The sequence below is a fragment of the Mesocricetus auratus genome, unplaced genomic scaffold (assembly GCF_017639785.1).
Source record: "Mesocricetus auratus isolate SY011 unplaced genomic scaffold, BCM_Maur_2.0 Super-Scaffold_15014, whole genome shotgun sequence".
In the NCBI taxonomy this organism is placed as follows: domain Eukaryota; kingdom Metazoa; phylum Chordata; class Mammalia; order Rodentia; family Cricetidae; genus Mesocricetus; species Mesocricetus auratus.
The window spans coordinates 34,575,455-34,596,173 of NW_024429186.1; the positions used below are offsets into that span (position 1 = coordinate 34,575,455).

Below are 20,719 nucleotides of genomic sequence, written 5' to 3' on the forward strand. Positions count from 1 at the left end.
GGTTGGTGTGTACACCTGTTGTTGATGTGGTGGCTTGGGACAGAAAATAACTTTTTTGGGTTTGTTAATATGATCCAGGGTACATGATTTCAAATTAGTAATTGCCAGGCAGGACCCCTGAATGTGTGTGTGATATGAGCTGAGAGTCCTTATAATACATGCTTCCTGAGCCACTTACGTTCGCAAAGGTCTGGTTTCATTGATAGATAGCCAATGTGGGATTTCCTTCTTTGATGCTGAATTAGGATGCCCAGGAGAGTTGTGGCTGGAGCTGCGGACTGACCCTGGGCATGATAACAAGGTCTAAGCTGCATGCCAAGATTGAAAGCACACAGCCCTTTGTAAGGAAAAGGAAGCACAGATACACCAATAGGATGTGTGGTAAGATTCCCCAGAGCAGCATACTTATCTACAGGCCCCTAAGAGGATGCCCAGAGCTTGGGAGGCCACCAGGTTGAGAAGTCCACATTAACGCCAAAGATGAGCTGTGTATGCTTATAGCAGGGCTGCGAGAGCTGGCAGAGGTGCTGCAGAGGCATTGAGACAGGTTCACTGAGTAAGTAATGGGAGGAACCCTGAGATGTTCATGGGACAGAAAGGTAGTGTGGTAAAGGGCAGAACGAGAGGGGCATGGGGGAGGGGAAGGCGGGACGCACACCTGGGTCTTAGGTATGCTGACTCAGACACACAAAGGCAAGATGGGAAATGTCTAAAATGAAAGGACCTAAGTCCGGAAGGGCATACGTCAACTGGTCCAGGCAGAGTCATGTGGAGGACCAGGGCTGTAGGAGATCATCTCCATAGAGACAGCCACTGCTGCGGAGTCTAGGAGTTGAACTTTGTGCAGAGGATACACAACCCCTTCCTCTCTGGCCAGAGGCAGAGGAAATGGGCTATTGTACAGAGCGAACGTTTGGGTAAAGCTTTCTAAACAAGCAGACAGAGTACAAGGACAGATGTGAAACTTGATGGCAAATTATGCTCTGGAGATTGAGATGATTAGGGTGGGCTGATTCAGTGGCCTACGGGAATTCAATACTTCCAGCCTGGGAGCCAGCCACTCAGGTTCTATACCTCCTGTGGCCATCTGCTGTCGCCCTGGCTCCTGCTTTCCTCAGCAGTACTATGGTCTGAATTGTCACTGCCTCCCCCAAGGTCATCAGGGTCACCTCCTGCTGGCCTCATGTAATTAAATGGTGAGAATTCCAACCTCATCTATGGAGCATAGGCTTTCAGATAGTCATGTGGTGGAAAATTCTAGGCAAAGCAAGCTTCAACAGTAAAGAGGGGGAGAAACTAGCTACAAATTAAAAGCGGTTTCTCCCTGTAAGGTGCTGTGGGGCCAGGAAACCCATTAACACAATTCTGATATCTAGCACGGACAAGTGTCTCTGTACCTAGTCAGTTTCTTTTAATACTGATACTTCTAACATGGTTCCAAATCACCTGGGAACTTGCTGGACATTTTAGTATGATCTATCTATGCCATACCAGTCAAACCACAGCTCCTGGGAAGCTGCCAAGTGACTTTATCCAACTGCCTGGGTGATAAGGAAGCAAGCTCCAGGCGAGGTTCCACTGTACTCAAATCCACAGAACATTAAAGCCCCTAACCCTGGAACCAGAGCATTTTGATTCTTCCATTATGCCACACTATTGACATGTCAGGATTCCCTTGTGGAAAACAATGGTGTAGCAGTGACCAGCTCTACACATGTGGTCCTTGCAATAAGACTGTTAACATTTCACACACAGCGGCAGTTCGGTAACTTACCGGAAGGCTGCCCATGTGACGTGAGCCTTGTCAAATGCCTTTCTCATCACAGAATGATGATTCCCATTGGAAGGGACATTAGTCGAGAAATTGATTTATAACCAAGTATCCCAACATTTCTGTGGCATCATTTTCCAATTACATAGCTTCTGGCTAACAGCACCCAAGTCTTCACAGGTTGTGTTTCTAACCAGATGTGTCACCTTGTACCTACATCTCTATTTCACCCAATGAGCAGCAAAACCTTGTAGATGCAGGAACCTTCCTTCTACTGAGACCAGAATCTCCTACATTTAGCAGGAAGCCAAGTGCTTGCCAGATGGGCTTGTTTCTCTTGTCTTTGGACTATTTTTTAGTAGGGTCTCACTACTGAGCTCGCACTGTTCCCAAACCTCCAATCCTCCTGCCTGAGCCTCTAGAGTGCTGGGTAGGCCACCAACTACAGCCTTGACTGTGGTTTCCATCCTCATCTCTGGAGAAATCCCACCCACTTATTACCTGCAACAGGTTTAGAGCCCAACTGGCCTATCTAGGTTTTTCCCACCTAGGAAGCCCAGTGATCCCAAGACTTTCGGTAGTAAGGTACAAAGCCAAGCTGTTTTTACCCTGCTTATTGAGACAGGGTCTCATATGTCCCAGACTGACCTTGAACTTCTAGTCCTCCTGCCTTTACCTCTTGAGTGTGCTAGCCACTGCACTGGGGGCCGGGGAGGGAGGGGCTGAAGAGTAAACACAGGGCTTTGTGCATGTGAAGCAAACACTGTACCAGCTGAGCTACCCCCAGCTTCCCCGGCAACCACAAGCTGTGCTTGAACAGATCTTTTGGCTGGTCAGTGTCTTGTGGTACCCACTCGTAGCCTAGATTTGCAATTCCAGAATTTGTAGAAATTGTTAAATCAACTAGAAGAAAACTGTGTCGGCTCTCAAAGTAGCTGCCATACTGGAGAAGGACGGTGATGTGGCAAATTAAAAACAGCATTTTTCTGTGTTTTTGTTTGAGTTTAGGATGCACTCATTTTCTCCAGTGGGTTAACTTCTCTAATTATATTTTGCAGAGTCTAATATTAGCAGGCATTTGTATTCCCTGAGCACACAACATCTGACAGTGAGCATTAAAAGACAGAGTCAGCTTTTCTAAAAAAAATTAAAACAAATGCTGGTCTCAGAAAATGACAGTGTTGTGATGGAAAACACACACGCGGATAAAGAACAGGCAACTGATTATACAACACTCTGGAAATAATCTGAGAGGAGGATGGGGATTCTCTACCAACCTGTGGACAGGGAATGAAGCAGCCTGTTAAACTTCTGGGAGAACCGACTTTCCAGCAACCTCTTTCAAGTTAATGGAGCTTGATGAGAAAAATCAGGACGGGAGGGCCAGCGGATTCCTGGGTGGTCCCTCAAGTAAGAAAACCCTGAACAACAACACCAACCCATTTTAAAAGAGCATTTAAAATGAATTTTATTGTTTGGATTTTACAAGTAGTCTTTAGAGGCTTCAAACAAGAACTCTGTTGCAAAACTCTAATAAATAGCTTGCCCCAAGTCCCCAAAGGAAAGGGAAAAGCAAATAAAAAGATAAGCAAGACTTCAGGATGCTCGGGTGTTAGCAGTTATTTCTCATTTACAGAGAGACATCAACCAGTGTACAAGCTCCTTCACACACGTTAAGGAGCTGACTGTAACCCTTCCAAAGCAATCCCAAATCCTCCTAATTCCACAGTAGAAATGTTAACAGGAAAAGAACCCACAGAGAAACCACAATCATTTGTGAATCTATGGCATACAGGTCTGGTATGTATATGGGAGACAGGCGCCATCCATTTTGTTTCTCGGGGATGGGATCCAGGGCAAGTTGGGTCCACTTAACAGCAGGAAACTTCCAGCACATAGCCAGGACACTGGCCAGTCCTGCATCTCTGAGCTCCACAGCAGTGACGGTGAGGAGCCCAGAGCTGCCTGCATCACTAGACGGGAGGAACAGCGCAGGAGTGGTTTCTGCAGCAGAGTCCTTTGGGTGGCCACGAAAGGATGCAGGAAATGCTGTGGGTAAACTCCACGCTGCAGCATGCAGGTTCCAAGAGCCCATTCCATTACAGGCATTGCCCCAAATGAACACGGATTAGACTCATGGTTTAACATTCACTGTTAGCTTTCCTAATTAAAAACAATGGTGAAGTCTTGCTTAGACAAGAAGGATTTATCAATTTAGTCCATTTGAACAAGCTTAAAAAAAGTTGTGCTACATCTTTAAAAATCCCAAACAGAAACTATACATATATAAACTTTTGACCAAAATGTATTTAAAATGCATACAGGTAAGATTTGTATTTGGGAAAACTCAGGAGCCAATTAACATTACGGGCCTGGAAGGTAAAACAGGTTGATTCTAATTGAGTGGGGTTCACTTAAGCCAGAGTCCTAGTTCTGAGGAATGTACCGGGGACCATTTTCTGGGGGAAGAAGGGACAAGATGCAGGGTCAGAAGGGTGAGTGCTGCTGGCCCTGAAGGTCTCTAGCAGACAGGCGCAAGGGTAGAAACCTCACAGACCACACAGGGGAGCTGGGCCTTTCCTTAACATCCCCTCTTCAGGCATTTTAGGAAGGGAGACAAGGAAACACCCCTCCCCTCCCAACAGTTAAAAAGAAAAACCTTTATTTCCCTAGGAACAAAGAGGTTTGCCTGGATAGCAGGGAGAGCTTGGGTTACCTGAAATCGATCAGAAGCAGAGGCTGAGGGGCCAGGGGGGCACTTGGGTCCTGGGCCCAGTTTCTTTGTAAATACATAACAGATAAAGATATTGTGCAAAAAAATAAAGACATTCACATTTTAGCAGTTAAACTTTTATTTTACTTTTTAAAATTTTTATTTCATTTTTTCTTTTTCTTTTCTACAAAAGGCAGATAATGATTGTTGATCTGCAATTGTGTTGTGCACTGTCCGACAGGAGCAGAGTGGGAGCTAGGGATGCCGGGAATATTTTCCAAGGCTTGAACGGATGCTGACGGCACCCACGGAGAGCAGCCTGCCCCTCCTCTCCCTCAGCTGCCCTCAGCTCATGTCTATGGTATTGAAGACCCACTCTGTGAACTTCTTTAGCTTGTCCGAGGCATTCTGGGACTCTTCCTGCAGCCGCAGATTGTCCTGGCGCAAGTGCTGCACCTCTGCCTGGAGATGGGCCTTGTCCTCTTTTTCCTGAAGGAAAAGCCAAGTAGATGTAACCCGGGCTGCCCAGCCACCACACCCAGCTCTCAGGAGAAGCAGCTCCAACTCTCTCTAGGTGGCCCCTTTCCATTCCGCAGTCTACTAAATATCTGATCCAAGCCCAGGGGCTCCAGAAAACCCAGCATTACAGGGTCAGCTGGGTGTGCAATTATATTAATGTGTGTTCCATAGCCAGTTTTGAGCTTTAGGCCACTGCTTTGATGGCTGCTGCCTTGATAAAGTCAAAGCCAAAGAAACACAGCTTTCAGTTCTCTTGGTCTGAAAACCCAAACACCAAGGGCTACATGCGAACCCATAGTCCTGACACCTGACACGAGGGTTGGAGGTCAGGACAAGGCCCAAAGAGGCCTGGGGGAAACTTGAGTCTTTTCCCAAAAGGAACCAGGTTTTCTGTACATAGGACAATGAAGGACTCTCACACCACGTGTGCCAATGGCACCAAGATCTATGATGCCCCCAAACACATGTACAGAGAAATTGTGCAGGGAAATACCCACTTGCCTCTCACTGACCTCCCTAGCTCTCCCAATTAAGGGCATTTTGTTCCCACAGCCTGGGCAATCTGTTCTGGGAACATTTACCTTCTTCAAATCTTCTCGAAGCATCTTCAGCATCCCTTCCAACTGGTCCACTTTAGAAGCCAGAGTGGGAGAGGACTCCTTACTGCTAGGAGGGAGAGACAAAAGGCCATGCTGGCAGGCACCGCCACGGCTGCTGCGGTTTTTATACCCCCGTTTTATAAAATGTTTTTCAATGTCAAATTACTCAGCATGGCAACCCAATGTGCATTTTTTACTTTAAAAAGAGAAAATGGTGATCTTAACAACAGGCGATACAGGTATGAATGACAGCCAGCCAATGTCCTTTGTTAAAGACATTGTATCTTTTGACAAGAGTTGATGACAATAAGTGGAAATGGTCTCTTTGGTAGTACAGGAGGTACGCTTGCAGGTCCAACAGCCACGTAGTGCAGTTATTCTCAAGACATCTTATAGAGGTTTCAAAAGACAGGGGTGTGTGTGTGTGTGTGTCAGGGTGATTACACCTGTATGTAGCTAATGCAGGGTATGCACTGGGACCACTGACACAGAGCATGTCTAGAGCTCCCAGAGGCCTTGGCCCCTAAGCAGGTCACTGTAGCTACAAACAATGCTCACATCTTAGCTAGTCTAAATACCTTAAATATTGAAAACAAGAGGCGGCATGTTTCAAAATCCTGTCAGTCAAGTTACTATCTCAAATTCAACGCCTAATATTAGGGCCAGTAAAGCAGCTTTGTTAAGTTAAAGTGCTAATCACACCTTGCAGGCAGAGCACCAAGTGTGTCTGGGTGGCCTTGAGGACCACACGGCTGGGTGCTGTCACCCCCAAAGCCCAAGGCTGAGGACCAGTCAGCGCTTCTTTCCAGCTCCTCCTCTATATGAATGTGAGCTGCCAACGGTTTCCTTAAGAACCACACAACAGGCCAGGCGTTGGTGGCGCATGCCTTTAATCCCAGCACTTGGGAGGCAGAGGCAGGTGGATCTCTGTGAGTTCAAGGCCAGCCTGGCCTACAAAGTGAGTTCCAGGACAGCCTCCAAAGCTACAGAGAAACCCTGTCTTAAAAAAAAAAGAGCCATACAACAGAAAGCTGGGCTTTCTGTAGGGAAAATGCAGAGGACTCTTTGTAGAGCCAGAGATGTAACTCTTGGCCGTCTAAGTCATGGAGTAAAAAGTATTCTTCAAATACAGTTCAAAAGTCAAAGTTCAAGTCGGAATTCCTGACCAATAATGAACTAACTGTGCCACTGTTCTCTTAGTTTTATGTCTGGAACAGGCTTCAAAAGTAAAGCCCCCAGTTCACTGAACACAAGGTGAGTGTTACTGTCTCCAGCCTCTTCAGACAAAACCAAAGTGGACAGTGAATGGAGCAGAAAAGGGAAGCGGTCGGCTGTAACCTACAATGTGTTGCCACAGGCTGGTCAGTTCATGGCTGGGCTGAAGGACAAACATGCAGAACAGAAAGGAAGCTGTGTATGGGGAAACAGTTGCCCCTCACGAAGCCCCGCAGGGCACTGGCCCCAAGGAGTCCTGGGGCCCAAATCCATCCCTCAGGTTCTTAGGAGGAACTCAGAGCACTGAAGGCACATTAAGGTCTATGTACTGCATCTGCCCTGCTGTGCCCATCTTTCCCTCGTCCTATGATCCCTGACAACGACCCCTCCTAGAAAAGGTCGACTCACTCTCTCTGCAGAGCTCATCCAATGCAGCACACTCCTTCAACGGGGCTTTTTATGCCCAAAGTTTCGAGGAGTCTGGCACTCCGCTTACCCCAGCTGTCCCAATGATAAAAGGGACTGTGACATCTGTTTTCCTCATAATTAACAAGAAACTAAGCACACATCCCTGTGGACCTGTTGAGAAGTTCTCAAGCAAGAGCCGACCTAGAGCAGCGTGGCTTCCTCAGCTTCACTTACCTGTACCTGCTGCTCCCCTGTTATCTCGCCTCACAGACATCCGAGTGAAACACGCTGCTTTTATTGAGGCAGTCTCCAAATGCAGCCTGGCTGGTCTCCTCACCTTGCTGCTGAGCTCAGCCTCCAGAGTACGGAATTACAGGTATGGACTACCACACCTGACTTAGATATTTTGGTTCCTTGGTTCCCAAGCATCCCCAGGAGGACTCAGGGCAGGAATTTCCATTGACGAGACTATTCTGCAAGCTCCACAGCTGGCTGCTGGGATGCTGACTAAGGAAGACATCATCTCAGACCTCACCTCAACCACTGGAAGCCAAGGGAAACAGGAAACACTGCTCCCACACAGTCCAAGTCTCAAGTCCATGATGGGAATTCAGAGGCTCTCCTGGCTTCAGTTACTACCAACCTGCCCCATCTTACAAACGCTCTTAGCCAGCCTGCCCTCCTGTTTTAAACACAGGAGAGGAGAGGCAGAATGCTGGGAGCGGAGCAGACAGCAGTCCAGGTGGCCAAAATAGCTGAGAAAACTCAAAAGTCAGATTTTAAGACTAATTCCCAAGAGCTCAGGGGCATTTGTGACCAACGATTTCTCTTACTTTACCTAATAAGCTCCAGGGGCACAGGTGAAGTGTGACACTGAATAATAAAGAATATTCATCATTTTCTCCTTAAACATCAAACCAGTTTAATTGTGTGTACAGTAGTCAGTCAAGAAGAGTTCTAACTAAAAAGCCAAACGTCTGGCATCGCAGCCAAGCTTCACTCGGCTCATCCATGGGCCTTCCATCTCCTCTTCGCCACCTCTGCCACTACGGGGGCGACACATGGTGCAGAGTGGTGCCCTCAGCACTGGGTGACCAACCTGCTGTAGGACTTCATCTGGACCAGGGCCTGCTCCTCCAGCTGCTCGCTGTTGGAGGCCGCACTCAAAGGGCGATGGTTTTCATCACTAGCAGCAAAAAACGAGGCTCTCTGGACTGGAAGAGAGGTGAGGAAGCATTAAGGACAGGGACTATCCCTGAGGACCTCCCTGCAGAGCACACTAGCAGACCACACGATGGTCAGGCTTCACCAACACACAGTTAGGAAGCATCAAGGACAGGGACTATCCCTGAGGACCTACCTGCAGAGCACACTAGCAGACCACATGATGGTCAGGCTTCACCAACACACAGTTAGGTTTGAGTAGTCTCTAACCCTCCCAGGGAAAGACTGTGACAGTCTAAGTGCCCCTGAAAAGACAGCTGGTGTGAATCCATTTCTAGGCCCCTTCCCTGCGCATCAAAGCAGTGTCCTAGTGACAGCTTCTCCACAAAGAAGCCTTGTGCCAAAATCTATACCAAAGCTTTTATAAAGATATAAATGTCCTGGAAGGCTAAAATGAAGTTTCTTGGTAAGTTCTTCAAGGACGTTTTCCATAAGGCCAACTCGGGTGGGTTTTAGCACTATGTCCACACCAACTGCTTACATATATCCCAACTGCAAACCTATATGGAGTTTAGTCAGCGAACTGAAAAACCAAGTTAAGTCAGGGAAGTTCCATGAGCTAAAGAAGCAGGAAGGCAGTGATAGCCTTGGTCACTCTATTTCTGAACTGTGAGACCTAATAACTCCACTCTCTAAATTGAAACCTGACAGAATAGTTATTTTCAATTCTCCTAAGTGAGAGCAATAAACAGAATTTACTGTTACTACAACTTTACAAAGACAATTTTAGCATCAAAAAAGTTTTGGAAGGATAATCTTACTGAAGCAATGACAGAAGACAGCCTCTATCAATAAACACTGCCTTGCGTTTAGTCTCATATCTACAGACCAGAGCATCCTGGGGGCCACTACATTTACGAGCTACAGGAGTCACATGAATTTCTGTATAGAGGGAACATCAAGTTCCATCTGAGTACAAGATGCTCCCAGCCCAGCATCTGGTTCACCAGATCTCAGCACTAGGCTCTGGGCTCTGGCTCTGTAGGTGAAGCACACTTGTCGTGTGCCCAGAGTGGCGCATCGGTCAGATCTGTGGTGGTGGTCAGCAACCTCACTCACCCTCATAGGCTTTGGCGGCATCTACTAGGTTGGACCAGTCCAAGTCTGCGGCAGTATCAGGCAGGGGCATTAGGCCGGGGTCAGGGATGGGCTGCCTTCGGGTTTCCTGGATGTCAGTGAGGGAGCTGTCCGAGGCAGAGAATTCTCCTACAGAGGGAACAACAAGGTAACACTTGTGCCCACAGCTGAAGCGCTCAAGAACGTACCCATTTCCTGTTAACACAATTGATGTGCAAGCCATTTGTTGATGAAATCAATGTGTAGGCTAGAAGGCCATTAGTGAAGCAGACCTGCCTTCCTCCAGTCTCTTTCCATCTTAAAAATACCTCTCACCATCTCTCTCCCAAGAATGGGAGTCATGAGAAACTTAGTTTTGCACCGGGACCATGCATAGATCTGCTGTGAAGAACCGCTTGTCCTCAGTGGGGCAAGGGGCTAGCTCTAGTGCCCACAGCTTCTCATCACAGTGTCGAAGGATTCATCTGAGGAGAAGAGGCCGACTCTACTGGAGAACTGGTCACAGCCCAGGAATGCTAATGCCTATTAGAGGAACAACAGGGTCCCCTTTTATCTGGACCACAAGCTGAGATCTGACCCCAGCATCTGCAGGCTCTATGTTCAAGAGGGGGGAAGGACAGGTGTAGCCCTGGCCACCTGTGCTTTGCATCCCAGGAACAGCCTACTGGTTCCATGTTGGGATGTAGTTAGGCAGTATGAGAAGCAGAACAGATCGCACTCAAAGTGCTAAGTCTCCCATCGGAGCCAGACTGGGAAGGGACATTTAGGAGGCACTGACGTTATTCTCCACCCCAGGGATCCTGGGAATCACTTGAACAACACCCTGATCAGCAATATTACAGCAATCCAACATCTACCTTTTTCTAATGGGAAAGGTTATTCATTACAAACATTAAATCCTTGTAATGACTGACGATGATAAAAACACTTGTTTGGAGTTCCAGGGGCTACCCTGGGTCACATGAGGGCACACTGTTGCTGCTCAGGGTCTCGAAGGCAGACAAGTGAAAAACAGGGCAGTAGGGAAAACAGGAAACCTAGAGGCAGCAGCGGGGGTGAAAGCAGCATAGTTGTACCCCATGATCGTACCCCTCAAATGTGCTGTAGCACCAAAGCTCTGAAACAGTTAAGCAAAGCTCACTGAAAAGCAACGTGGCTCCAGAAATCCCCATTTCCAAGGGATGAAAGTTGTGCCTGTGACACCAGCCTCGTAAGCCAAGGTATATTTAGTACATGTTTTCCCTTTCAAACTGTGTAAGAAACACGGTAAAGTGAGTTGCTGGCTGTTAGTTTTTGTAAAACGAGCAAAATTATGAGCAAGTGGGAGTCAGCAAACCTGGAAGACATTCAGTGCTCAGCTGTATTTAAACCTGATCCCACCAAGGGTGTGTAGGCAGAACAGATAATTTTGTTTGTCACTTGTAACCTTTCTGTCCTTTCATCCCTGATGCTCCAGTTTCCATATAGGGAAAAGGGAACAAAACTACCACCTCCATCCCCTAAACACATTCCAGTGGCAGACACCAAACGAGGCTACTAAGTATGGGACCACAGGTGCTCCTGGCTTCTCGAAGGATTTGGGACGGGAAGGTGCACAGCGAGGACATGTGTTCCTCCCTCCTCACGCTCTCTGAGGAACCACTCAGCCTTTATCCATAAGCTGCTGCGGTGGGGTGATGCCCGAGTGGAAGCAGTTTTTCTGGACTATTTCCTTAGATCATTCATAAGCCTCTAGGGGTCAGACCATTCTGAGGCATGATTGTGGTGCGCATACCCGCATGGGTGGGGAGAGGCACACTACTTTTCATTGCTTGTGAAGGATGGACAAGTCATGAAGCAGCAATGTAAATACATTTATGGTTGGGGTCCCTATAACATAAGGAACCGTGTTAAAGGGCTGCAGGGTTAGGAAGGATGAGAACCACTGCTCTAAAGAGCCTGTGGCAGGAAGCAGTACTTCATGCGCTGGCTTTGGTTCACTGGGGAGTGAGTTTCTGGGGCAAAGCCAACCTAGACTTAAGCTGTAGGTGGGACAGGGAGTAGCAAAGGAGGTGGCATGGTCCCTGAGTAGCGAGAGGGAGCCTGGGAGTGTCTGAGCTGTATGGAGTTGTGCGAGAATGTTCATGAGCGCCAATGAGAGCTCAAGAAAGTGCAGAGCAATCAGGACGCTTAGAAGACATGGCTGCAGAGAAGGGGAAGAAACATGGGTCTGATATATGTGACTGCTGCGGCAGAGTTCACAGAAGGGAAAAGGCAGAGACAAATCTGGTTATGACGGTGTGAATAGCGAAGGATAAGACATGAGGTCCTGTGCTGTGGCTGCTGGACTTAGCCATGGCTATCAGGTGAGCCCTGGAGTGGATTTGGGCAGACGGAGAAAGAAAAACACTTAAGTCTAAAGTCCCAGAATATGGCTTTTAATAAAACTGGGATCTAGCGAGGCCGCAAATCGAGCACAGTATATAGACTGAGGGCTAGGATACAGAGGTACCACGATTCCTAGCTCTTTTCCCGGAAGATCCCCGGCTGACTGGCTGGAGCAGATCTGGGATCTTACGGCAGCTGAGGAAAGCAGGGCACATTTCACTATGAAATTATTAATCTCATGTTAGCCTTGTTTGCCAAATGCTATTTCAGTGGCTAGCACATCTGCCCAAAACAAGGATTCCCAGACTATTCTTTCAGAGTCAAGTCAACTCAGCAGGTCTTAGGTAAGGTCTAGCAACCAGTGTTGACCAATGCTGTGGTAACCTGTAGTCTGTGATTGTAGGCGGGAGGGAGCAACTGAAGGATGGGGTAGAGGTAGGAATTCCTCCACAACTGAAGGATGGGGTAGAGGTAGGAATTCCTCCACAACTGAAGGATGGGGTAGAGGTAGGAATTCCTCCACAACTGAAGGATGGGGTAGAGGTAGGAATTCCTCCACAACTGAAGGATGGGGTAGAGGTAGGAATTCCTTCACAACTGAAGGATGGGGTAGAGGTAGGAATTCCTCCACAACTGAAGGATGGGGTAGAGGTAGGAATTCCTCCACAACTGAAGGATGGGGTAGAGGTAGGAATTCCTCCACAACTGAAGGATGGGGTAGAGGTAGGAATTCCTCCACAACTGAAGGATGGGGTAGAGGTAGGAATTCCTCCACAACTGAAGGATGGGGTAGAGGTAGGAATTCCTCCACAACTGAAGGATGGGGTAGAGGTAGGAATTCCTCCACAACTGAAGGATGGGGTAGAGGTAGGAATTCCTCCACAACTGAAGGATGGGGTAGAGGTAGGAATTCCTCCACAACTGAAGGATGGGGTAGAGGTAGGAATTCCTCCACAACTGAAGGATGGGGTAGAGGTAGGAATTCCTCCACAACTGAAGGATGGGGTAGAGGTAGGAATTCCTCCACAACTGAAGGATGGGGTAGAGGTAGGAATTCCTCCACAACTGTCCCTCAGGAAACGAATGGCTGCCAGCCATCCTGGGCCATGGGCCATCCACAGGGCTGCCCAGCTGCAGCGGCGGGCACACTTACCATGCAACGACTTCATTCCCAATGTGTAAGATGGCCTCCTCAGTGGAAGTGACTTGGGGAGAGACGGGTAGGTACTGCTGAAGAGGACATCGTTGGGCAGGGCTTGGTCTAAAAGTGAAGCCCTGGAGGCGAAGAAGTGCTCCCTCTGGCCGCTGTAAATGCTCTCATCAGACAGTGTCCTGTGCAAGGCCCGCCGGGAGGTAGGGGTGGGGGGGAATGGAGACTGTGGGGAGGACAGTGCGTGGAACTGGAAAACAGAAGACAGACTGGGGTCAGGGCGCTGGGTCGGAGAACAAGACCAAGGTGGGGTGAAGCAGTGGGGTGTTGTCTCCAGATGAACCCCATCCAGTGTTGGAGCCCCATCCAATCCTACATCCTAGGGAGAGACAAGTTCTACCCATGTTCAGTATGGAACACAGACCCATGATTTATCAATATTACATGGTACTGAATAACAAGATAAATGATGTTTTGTTTGTTTTTGAGATGAGGGCTCTTACTCTGTAACCCTGGCAGGCCTGAAACTCAGGAGACCCACTTGCCTGGTAAATGCATGCACCATGGCAGACACACACTCTCATATAAACACGTACATACAAACTCAACACACAAGCATAAACTATACACACATACCTATCACACACACACACACACACACACACACACAAATAAGTCAGTAAATATTCTTTAAAATCATGACAAGTTAAATCCAAGGTATGCACAAGTTGGTCTAGGACTAAGCCACTATGATCAGTTTGTGAGAAGTGACGGATCTTTCACAGACATTAACTAGATTTCTAACTAGTTTTGTTTTGGTAAAATGAAATCACAGCTTTTCTGTTTTCAAGGTTCTAGAACCATCACACAAGGCTACTGCCGGTCGGTCACACACAGCTCTCAGATTCCACTTTAATATGTCCCACTGATCTTTCTTAGCACCTCAGGCTTTAGCAGGTCTTAACTTCCAGTGAGCATCTCTGAGGGATTTACAGGAGATAAACTCTACACCAATTCCTGTTTTGCCTCTTTGGGAACCAAGAACATTCTTCTGGACAGCACACTATTAGTTTTCCAGAACCCTGCCCCCTGGGAAGCAGGGCAGGTGTGGAAAGACAGAGTCTGCCTGGGAGCTTTCTGCCCTTGAGATACAGCAGTACCGAGTCTTGTTAGAAATGGGCAGCACACCTCACCTCATCGTCTTCAGCTCCCACCTGTGGGGGTGGGGCCTGGGATTACCTAGGGCTATGGAGCAGTGCAGTCAGCCCTGGGGTAAGAAGCTCCCAGCTGGCTGTCAGAGCCAGATTTCAGAGAACACAACGACAGGTGCCCAAAGAGTTTCTTACAGCACTCACTGCTAGGGCAAGGGTTAGGCAGGAACCATAGCCACGTCAGTCATCTCTCCTATCACAGAAGTTCAGTTCTACAGATTGAGCTTTTGCGGATGATTTTACTTTAAAAATAGGTGGGAGGCTTCCCAATGTAAATCTATTGAACCATTTGGAGATCACTGATTCCCCCAGTTTGATCACAGCCCAGCAGAGATGGCTTCCTATTCCATCTCCGCTCCTGCCAGCAGTGACTCAGACCTCCTTCACCCCATGCTGTCCCTGTTCTGATCATTCCCAATTGTCCTGTCAGTGACACGGAGTCACCAGCACTCAAGGAAACTAGTTGATTTTCCTACATACTAGCACTGTGAGGAGTCCCTTGCTCAGGTGAGCCTGAGATCATTGGCTGGGAAGCAGGACAGTATGCTGCCTGCAGCAAACAAGGTGATCCCATTCTGCCAGGGAGGTGCGGTACAGCTCCATCAGCATTCTCAAGGCTGGGGCACAGCACTGACTAATTGCGCTCTACTGGCAGCAGAGTGAGGACCGACGGCTTGTAGGATAGGAAGTCCGCTGTGGGCTCCAAGTCTCTAGGATAGAAATGGTTTTCCTAGGCCTCTTCCTGAAGCTTGCTGCCAGCTTGAAGCCCTGAGTCAGGACTGGCCTGGGAGGCTTCTCCAGGCTATGTAACCCCCCTTACACCACAGAGTCATGATATCTGGAAGTCTACCAGAAGACACACTGGAGCTACCTAGCCAAACTCATCTGAAAGAAAACCAGCTCAAGAAGGACACACTGGAGAGGAAAAGCAGCACACCACTGCCTCTCCAGACTCCTGCTGCAAAGGTCAGAGCCCGCACTGTGTTTGCAGAGGGTCTCATGTCAGAGTTAGTACACAGAGAAGTACACCCTGATTCAAATAGCAGTGCTAAAGTAATTCATTTCGGAAATTAAAGCCAGAACCTGGAATAAGGAAAGACAGGCATCACCTTCAATTATTCCCACTGCATGAGTAAATCCAAGGAACGGAAACTCTGAGCTTACCCCCAGCCAAAAAAAGAAAAGGAAAACACAAACCGTTCAAGTAGGATTTAGAGAAAAAGATTACTTTGGGGGGGCAAGTTTTACTATCTTCCAACCTCAAAGAGCACATTTGAAATAATTTTTACATTGAAACCGGGACTGCAGAATTTTAATATGCCACCTTGGGTTTTGATGGCTAAGTTTCAAGTGCCATCTTTCTCAAGGTTGCTAAGGGAACCATTTGTTCCCTGGATGATGAGTCAGAACTGCTAAGTGCTGGCTTCCGAAACAGAGATGACAGAGGGATGGCTGTATCCATAAATCATGTTAATAAACCATTTATTTCCCAGCAAAACCAAAGAGTGGCCTTTGGGACACATGTAATTCCTATAAGTGCTGACTTTTCAGTTTAGGGATATATGCGATCTATGTGTGTGGTGCATGTGCACACACGTGCACAGAAAAGCCCAGGGGTGACAGGAGCATAAGGCTGCTTCACCTGGTACACCACTCACTGACTACAGTGCAGGCTGGTGTGTAGGAAGGATTTTCTAGCTTTCATTTCCAACACTTTCTCACTTGAAACTAAGCTTTCTAGTCACCCTCGACTCAGGGTCAAGTTCAAGGAGAGAAACCCTCAGAGTTCACCGCCATGACCTTCCTGGAGTGGCTTCCATTTCCCTGGGGCTGCCCAGAAGACATGAGCAGAAACATCTCACACCCAGGAGAGAAGGAATTCCTCAGGCCTTCATGTCTGAGACCACAGATACAAAAAGCCTTTGGCAGCTTTCCAGGCCCTGCAATGAGGTAGGCAGAAAAACCTGCCAAGGTATCCAGCAGAAGGCTGGCTGCTGAAGGACACCCACAAATCTGCACACACACAAGTCTGCATTAGGACATCCAAGATGGGCGGAGAGGAGGACCTGGCTCTAGGGAAGAGACCCACATTCTAGACTTCGGAGCGAGAAACGAGGCTTTGAGTAGAGAGTTTGGCCACGAGGCAGCTGCTCTGACTGACATGGAGATCAGCAGGCATGCTGGGGACACGTGAGAAGAGGACCTTATGGACAGAAGGCAGAGTGGAGGCCACATGGAAAACATTCTGGCTGACAAGGTAGCCACAGGTGTTTTTAAAGAGTCTCGGAAGTAACGCCATCTAAGTGCAGACCAGGGAATCATGCACTCGGAATAGGAAGAGGACACATTACAAGAGAGGGCCCGGGAAAGGGCAGCTTAACAGGAACCCACACCAGAGAGATGCGGACGTGGGGACAGAGTGCTCAATGCTGAGGAAGAGGAGTGTCCAGCACCCTCAGCCCAAGGTCCTGCCACAGCTGACTTTTCTCTGCCACACCCCATCGTGCCTTCTACCTTGAAATTCTTCTGTGATTCGGGAGTTGGGCTCTCAAGGTCGATGAGTTTCTTTAGATCCTCCTCAATGGTGGACTTGGAGGTGGGCTTGGGGGAAGCCCGCAGGTCCCTGGTCGAGGATCGGAGCCTAGTGTGGGCCATCTCATTACCATCACTCTGGTGCCGCCTGGGGAGAGACATGATGGAAATGGAGTCAATAGGTCTGGCTCCAAGGCATGGTCTGTAAAGGGAGACAGAGAGCATGACTCCTGATTACATTAGAGTATGCTCAGGTTAGCGCTTGTTAGAGAAACAGTGCCGATGTGAAACACAAAACAAAACCCACAGAGTAAACTCCTCTATTGGAAACCCTGCTCCCTTCAGCCAGCACTAGCAGCAGATGTTCAGACCAGAGATGGATCCCCAGTGCCACCTTTGTACAGCGAAGCAAAATGACAGGACTATTACATGGGAAGATCCTTTGTCTCATATCCCCCAGCCCTACTGGCCTGGCCAAGATTAACAGACGCTGGAGGCTCGATCACCCAGAATGCGTCCTTCACGCTGCTCTTTCTTCACACTGCTCTTTCTGAGGATGGGTAAAGATCTCAGACCCAAACTGCTTCACAGTACATCTTACGCAAGAAATGAGGCAGAGGGATAATTTATAAAATTGTTTAACAAATAAAATCTCTTCGGGAGAGGGGAGAAGTGTGATCAGATTATATGGAGAATAATTTTTTCCATTAAAAAATCGAAAGGAAAATCCCTCCACTAAGCCAATCCCTCAACCCCAACACCCCAGCCCAGGATCATGGGCCAAAAGAAACCGCCCCAGCTCTTCCTGTGAGCAGAGAAAACCAACCACTATGTAGAAGGAGAACTCTTACTTTCTTGTATCCATAAATCCCACAGAGTTAATGGTTCCTTCTGGTTTTTTCCATCCGATCAGGTACTTGCTAGTGGCACCCTGGCGGGGGTAGAAAGTCCTGGGCCCAGAGGAGGATGAGGAAGAGGAGGAGAAGGAAGGTGCCAGCTGGGAGGTTGTGGTGGGATGGAGCTCTTCTTTGGGTGAGCTTCGGGCACTGGAGAACACCACTGGGCTTGCAGAGTGTCGGGAGCTCATGGTACTGCAGAGAGGCAGAACAGAAACAGTGACTCCATTGTATACCCAGGGTCACCAAGCCAGCTGTGGAAGTGGTGTCCAGGGTGGGGGTGAAGGTGAGGTCAAAGAAAACCGAAATCTGAGTAAAAACAAATGATTAAAAGGGATGGCTACCTGGCCTTCCTGTTCTCTCCCTGAAATTTAGACGTTTGATCACAGTGACAAATGGTCAGTGGGACCAGGGACAGTAAAAGGAGCAGAAGTCACAATGTCTGTCTGTCTGTCTGTCTGTCTTGCCTTCCTCAGATCTGGGAGTCACAGTGATGATAAGACCAGGCTAAGGACCTAACGGAAACCAAGTCAGGGGCACAGCTCTTTGACACCCAAGGTCCATGTCCCTATAGCATCTAGCACTCATAGAACTCTAAATGGCTGCTCACGACCAGGCAAGTTTTAAGACTGAGCAAGGCAGACTTCTCAAGGCTGGGATGAGAGCTTATCTCATCCACCCCACACAAGGGTCCCATACTTCCCTTCTGAGGCCCCCAGGGCCCACATCCACAATAGGAGCACTGCTGAGTTCTGCTTAGGAGAAATCTAAGTCAGGTGACTCCGACAACAGACGTGCAGTTACATTCCTCAGAGTACTATTTGTCAAAAACTAAGTGCTCTGACTGAACAAATATTAAGGTGTCAGCAGTAATGTGCAGCAGTGACACAGGTAGCACTCATCAATGGGACATGATGACCAAGGACAAACTCAGAATGGGGTGCATGGGAAGGAATTTCTGCAACTGTGAAACTATCAGAATATTTTAAAGTGTTACAATAGGAACAAAAACCAGATCCCCACTGACTGAGACAATACATATCAGTGAAAACACATCATGACACTCTGGCCTCAAAACTCACCAAAATCAGTCCCACCTGGATTGTATATTAAAACAGACTCACAGATTCTGAACCATAATATGGAAGAACATTTTTATAACAGAGGCAGAGCATTTTTAAATGAGATCATGAAAATATGGAAGTACGAAAGCCCATTAAAGAAATACACATGCAGGTCAGGCGGTGGTGGCACATGCCTTTAATCCCAGCACTTGGGAGGTAGAGGTGAGCAAATTTCTGAGTTCAAGGCCAGCCTGGTCAACAGAGTAAGTCCGGGATATCCAGGGCTACACAGAGAAACCTTGTCTCAAAACACAAAACAACAAAGAACTATGTATCCAAAGGAGCAGAAAAATACACCCAACGATAAGTCCCCATTCATATATAAACCAGACTCCTAAACATAAACAAGACAACAAGGTGAACAAACAAACAGGGCAATGATTTGAACAGTAATTTCAAAAGAGCAAATAACTAGAAGACCTAGAACACCAGCACTCAGCATCGGCAAGTACAAGGAAGACAGAAATCAAACCACAAGGATATCATACAGCCACCAGGACATCTACATTAAAATTCCACATGCCAGAGAGGGCGTGATGCAGCTACCACTCTTACGGACTTCTGGTAATGTCTTCCTGTTACAACCATTCAGTCAACTAGATCACAGCCTCTACTGAGACTGAACATATGTCCTTCAGACATAACGATCTCTTACCTACCACGGTGAGAGAAAGCACACCTATGTGTAACTAAGGCATGTTTCAGAATCTGCAATATCCTCGGACCAGAGACAACCAAAATAGGAACCAGCAAAGGAAACTAACTGAGGTGGCCAGGAACACAGGGACAGACCTCAGCACTGTGGTGTCGATGGAAAAGGACACCACAGAATGACACAGAGGGTGTGATCCTGTTCTTGCTAAGTCCAGAATCAAGGAAAATAAGTCTGGCTGGGGAAGGAATGTGCTCAGAGTAAGGTGTAGGGATATGGGAGATGGTCTAGCTTGCTCTCTCTACAGTGCTCAACAGGGATGTTCATATACTGCTGCTGCCTTTTGTCATATGAGCGTTAACCTTCCATGAAAACATCCACAGCAAACAAAAGTCAATAATATAAGGAAGGGGTCCCATCAGTACTCGAGGTTCAGCAGGCAGAGTCAGACAGGTCCTGGGGGAAGAATCCGTCTGGGGAGTTTTCCCTGTGAATGTGGTCCGACTACTTCAGAGCATTAAGAACCAAATGTCCTGTTTTTATAATAATATGCAAAAAAGAGGTTCAAACTTGGAAAAACAGAATAAAAAATGACTAGCCGTTCACCAAACATTTTATTTCTCCCCAAGTAGTTTTCCAGCTAGTGATAACAGGTGGAGCCCCTACAACATCTCCAAGGACAACATAAATTTAAAAGCAATGTGATGTTACCTCTTGATAAACATCCCGCCTGGTTGCTTTTAAAATGAAGAGGGGCCAGAGAGATGGCTCAGTGGCTAAGAGCATGTGCTGCCCTTGCGGCGGGTCAGGGTTTTCTTTCCTTTCCTGCACTCCAGGAAAGCCAATGTTCTCATCCTGCCTCTGGGGACATCAGGACATACCCTTGCTGACATACACATGTAATTAAAAAAGGAAATAACACATCTTAAAAGGAGGGGGGAATGTAAATACTTGCCGAGTATTACATCAGTAAGGACAAAACAACAGCCGATCTCTGCTACAGAAAGAAGATCCAAAGTGTGAGAGTGGACTGAAGGAAAAAGGAGAGGCTTCTAGGGCTCTGGGGAGGCATCAGAGGCACAGCACACATCAGGGGAGGCCGTGCTGCCAGCCAAGGTGCTTCTGCAGCGCAGGAGGGCAGCCCCAGACAAGCTTAAACAGCAAGGCAGGTGGAAGGGAGTGGTGGCGGCGGCGGGTGAGCCTGTTAGTTATTTGGAGACAAGATTCTAGTCTTTGGTTTGCAGATTTTCAAATTTATATT

General features: G+C 47.8%; 1 protein-coding gene across 9 annotated transcripts in view; it reads right to left on the reverse strand.

The window, feature by feature from the left end:
- Positions 1–3,213: 3,213 nt before the first annotated feature.
- Sipa1l1 (signal induced proliferation associated 1 like 1) overlaps positions 3,214–20,719 on the reverse strand; it is a 284,590-nt gene continuing 267,084 nt past the window's right edge. For 6 of the 9 annotated variants that reach the window (XM_040742801.1, XM_040742799.1, XM_040742802.1 and 3 more), the window contains 7 exons: positions 17,638–17,877; positions 16,769–16,988; positions 13,047–13,293; positions 9,509–9,655; positions 8,325–8,439; positions 5,585–5,669; positions 3,214–4,973 (listed from right to left, as the gene is read on the reverse strand). In XM_040742801.1, the coding sequence (XP_040598735.1) occupies positions 4,830–4,973; positions 5,585–5,669; positions 8,325–8,439; positions 9,509–9,655; positions 13,047–13,293; positions 16,769–16,988; positions 17,638–17,877 (1,198 nt within the window). In that variant the 3' untranslated portion in view covers positions 3,214–4,829. The remainder of the gene's footprint in view (positions 4,974–5,584; positions 5,670–8,324; positions 8,440–9,508; positions 9,656–13,046; positions 13,294–16,768; positions 16,989–17,637; positions 17,878–20,719) is intronic. The other 3 variants (XM_040742806.1, XM_040742805.1, XM_040742807.1) reach the window with 3 other exon arrangements.